General features: G+C 32.3%; 1 protein-coding gene across 1 annotated transcript in view; it reads left to right on the top strand.

The window, feature by feature from the left end:
* Positions 1-826: 826 nt before the first annotated feature.
* LOC119833453 (SH3 and multiple ankyrin repeat domains protein 1-like) overlaps positions 827-4389 on the top strand; it is a 21939-nt gene continuing 18376 nt past the window's right edge. Inside the window, exon 1 of the mRNA XM_038357498.1 lies at positions 827-830. Within this exon, the coding sequence (XP_038213426.1) occupies positions 827-830 (4 nt within the window). The remainder of the gene's footprint in view (positions 831-4389) is intronic.

The following is a 4389-nucleotide window of genomic DNA, read 5'->3' as shown; positions in this document are numbered from 1 at the left end:
GTATAAACGTTAATCACACCGAAAAAGTTATGATTTCTATATTGAATATTTGTCGTGGAGATGTGATATTTGATTTTTCGTCTTTCCCATTGTATGTGGTATCGTTGGATAGAGTATCGATAGGTCTTTCAAAAATATATATACAATAGATGCGGGTAAACCGTTTTCTATCTAGGAAGAGCGTTAGTAACTTATTAAGCTTTAAAGATCCATCTTCCAACTAATTTCAAAGAGATGTTGTTAAAATTCAAACCTCTTGGTAGGTGGTAATGGTAAATAGTAAAATTGAGATGTTATGATATTCAAAAGTGCTCCTAGACGTAATAATAATAATAAAATAAATTTATTTCTTATCAAATTACAAGATTTTTCTTAATTATAGACAGAAAATTTCAAGCAAGCAGGAGCGCACCCACCACACACTTTGAGTAATGAACGGGAAATAAAAACTTACAAGTTGCGTCTAAAACAAAAAAAAAATGAAAACTGACGAGTATGTATTTAAAATTCACGAGTTTGACAGTTCGCACGCAAGCAGAACTTCTGACGGGTCAGTCTAAACATTAACCAATAATCCTTGAGTTGGAGTATGAAATCAGTTTATATTAAAGTATCGTTTATCAAACAAATTAAACTACGTACTTGTTCTTTAAAAGCTGAGTTGAAGCTTATTTGAGAGAACCAAATTATGTTACATATTATTGAAATCGATTAAGGAAAATATTATTCATGAAAACGTGAGCCTTTAACAGGAAAAATCTTACGCAACTCTTCGTACTAACTGCATCAATGCTAAAACGGTTGTCAATACCAATGTTGCTCAACTATGAGTAAGTTGTAATACTGGTCTTGGTATTGGTATTACCAACGAGTTCTACGTCACAGCGAAAGATTCATACATTAACTTTAATAATAATATACATTTAAATATAAAAAATTCTGCGATCGCAAATTCTAAGTGATCAGTAGTTGGCGATATATTTCTTCCATAAAGGATGCATATTATGTAATGTGTTCATTCGATTTATGTAATGCAACTATACAAAATACCCTGTTTTATTCAGACAACTAATGATGCAAAGATCTATTGAATTGCTATAAATGTTTATAAATACATTACAAATTACATGTTATAACTCCTAATTCTGAAAATTACATTTCTTTAAACAAAAGTGTGTTACTTCACATCCTTGTGATAATGATTTAATTGTTTCGTAAAGTAAGAGTTTTCAGCAGTGAAAGGAATCCTCGCAAATGCGTTGCGTCACGTGGGCGGGCGGATCGATTGTGTGGACCAATGCAAGGGCGCTTGCGTGAAAGCGATGTTTTATTATCGACCAGTAACTTTTCACCTAAGTCTTTTGGGGCAGGTTAGGCCTATTGCTCTGAGGTCAAGGTCACGTTCCTTCCCGCTAAAACATACCTACATACCTCTTAAGTAATCTTATCAGACCACGTATACTTTTGTTTTTCCCATACAACACTATGTACTATAGTAGTGTTCAACAACGGTAATTTGTAACTATATATCCTAGCATTAAACATTTTCATTTTAGATGTAAGCGCAATGTCAATGACCTACCACCCTGAAACAGTGTGAATAAACTCGCAATTATTCATACTCAGAACTATAATATATTATACTAGAATGTACTGATGTGAATTTCTCTATACTCTTTAATAATTATTACTTTCTGATTTCTATGACACATATTATTTTTTATTTTATAGCATAGCATTATAGCAGATAAAAGTATCCATTAAATGATGACGGAATTAGTCTGGATCGTAATTCTCTTAGTCATATAGGCTAGATATTTTTATTTTCTTTTAAAAAATTTACATTCGTGAGATTCGCTTAAACATTATATGTATACCATGGTATATGAATCGGTAGATTTGAGAAGCCAAATGCGCGAGAAATGTGCGCAAGTACGGTGTAAACAGCCGGTGAAGGGTGCGGGTTTCCTTGGCTCGGGATTGATCGTACCCTTACTGCTCGCTCGACACGCTGAGCCAGCGAGGTCGCCATGGAAACCGCCAGTGCTACTGCCGTCACAGCGTCGCCATGATAACAAAAACTACTTCTCAATTGCTCATTTTCATAAACATGATATTTGCGAAGAAATAATTTAGCCCTCACATATTATTATATCGATTGTAAAATTGTTTATAGAATAATAAATAGTAACATAAATAGTAACATAACGAAGTATTACCATAGATTACATTTAATCATCTCCTACCTTGCATTTTCGTTGGCCAGGACTTGCATAAATATGTCATTGACGTGCGTGGCGCCATTCAGCGCCGTATCGTGACGATCCGTGGCTACACCCGATTACCAGCAAAGTCCGATGCAAAACTTCTGAAACAATTTAAAATAAATTGGATATCATAGGTTCAACGACACAATCACCGATCACTGCCTCCCAATTTACGCCACTGAATATACTTTAAAATAAATTTCATACATGTAAAATGCATATTAATTACTAGCTCTCCGCCTGTATCTTCTCTTGAATAGATAGTCCGTCCAGGATTATTTTCCCGTTCTGTTCCGTTTCTTTTGGGATTTCCTGGCCAAAAACAATTAATGTCCTTTCGCCTTTCAAATCAGTTAGATCAGTGGCTAAGGCGTGAAAAAAGAGACAGACAGAATTATTTTTGCATTTGTCATATATGTTATAATAGGGATAATCGCATAAATTTACTTTATCTTAAGTTTATAACAACCGCTAGATTATTATCTAGCTCGCCAGATTATTATCAGCTATCGACAGATGGTGATCCGTTACATCTGCTTGCAATTGAACTCTCTAACGATGACAAATATACATATGATATATTATTTCTACCCATCTAATGCCTCAGATACTTGATTTAATTTTATATTTTTCGCAATGTATTAAATATAAAAAATAATATAATACGTAAGTTTATTACTTATTTTTTTTTTTTTTTTTAATAAAAACCTTACACATAAACGAAGACGACTTATTGCAAAAAGATTTTATATATTTCATTGGCAAGCTTTAATAAGAGTACTTAATCTATAAGTACATACAAATAAATAAAATTGTGTATGTTTATTCCGGATAATCTCCAAAGGGGATCGATTTTCTACGGGACTTGCACAGGCTGGAGTAATCCTTATCAAGCTTAAGCTAGGTACATTCATTTAACCTATGCATGCGCGCAGTTTACGTTTTATAAACCTACTTCTATATATTTTAAATTGAATTATTAAATCTTATCCAGCATACTCTCTGCAAATTATAACTTGAAATATTCAAAATATTGCTTCATGTTGTAGATTCACAATCTTATTATTTTGAGAATATTAAGTATATATATAAAGGCTGTGAATAAAAAGGTATTCACTCTGAAAAACATTTTTGCAGTAGAGTAGAAATTTTTATATAGGTATATGCTAATAATGCAAGTAATAAGTAGGTATTAAACACTCACTATAATACTATAAACTAAACTGACTAATATAACGTAACGTAATAATAATATAACATACAAAATATATGCTTATTTATATAGAGATTAACTTATTGGGTTCAAGCTCCTAATATTTTCCTTTTGGTGACAAAACATAAGAATTATATTATCCGTAATCATTTGGCTACGCTCTGTAAGTAGACAACTATGTAAAAAGTTTTCAATGAAGACAACAACATTACTTCACGGAAATCAAATTTTGATTAAGGAAACCATTTTCCGCCTTTTTAATGATATATATTTAAGTAAGGTAAAGTTAATAACGGCTCAAATTATTCTTCTATAAAATTTTTGTTTGAAGTCACATAAATTGATTAACTTTAGATTGTTTTGTGGTTATTTGAACCGTGGTAAAGCCTAGCCTTCATTGAAAGACTTCTTAACAGATTTTTAAAAATGGTTTATTCATAATAAAATTTATCCTGGCATTTTGAATGCTTTTCCAACCAAGGGGACTATCCATCTTTAAGGTCCCTTAGCCATTGGGTTGCCGGGTGGGCTTGTCAGACCCGTTACTTCAAAAAATCGCTATTTTTTTTAACTCTTAGCCAAACTCGACTTCTCAATAGCTTCGCTTTATAAATGATCACTTCACTTCATCCTTTAGTCGGAGTCATCAACGTACACGTTTTCAAATAACACGCGATTTATATGAGCTCGGGTTTCGGGCTGTACCGAAACTTTTAATCTGTGAGTTTTTTTTTTCGTACTTATTTATGACGTTTTTTATGGTAAATCATTTGTGTAAACAATAATCTTGTAGTTAAGAATACAAATATTAATATTGGTCAAGCTTTAGAGGGTTTTGAAGAAAATTTACATGATGTGGTTTTTATAAAAGGGAAGATGAGTTATACAGAATGCTGAAGAAAAGAAAAG

The sequence above is a fragment of the Zerene cesonia genome, chromosome 1 (assembly GCF_012273895.1).
Source record: "Zerene cesonia ecotype Mississippi chromosome 1, Zerene_cesonia_1.1, whole genome shotgun sequence".
Taxonomy (NCBI): domain Eukaryota; kingdom Metazoa; phylum Arthropoda; class Insecta; order Lepidoptera; family Pieridae; genus Zerene; species Zerene cesonia.
This window is presented reverse-complemented; position numbering and strand designations above follow the sequence as displayed.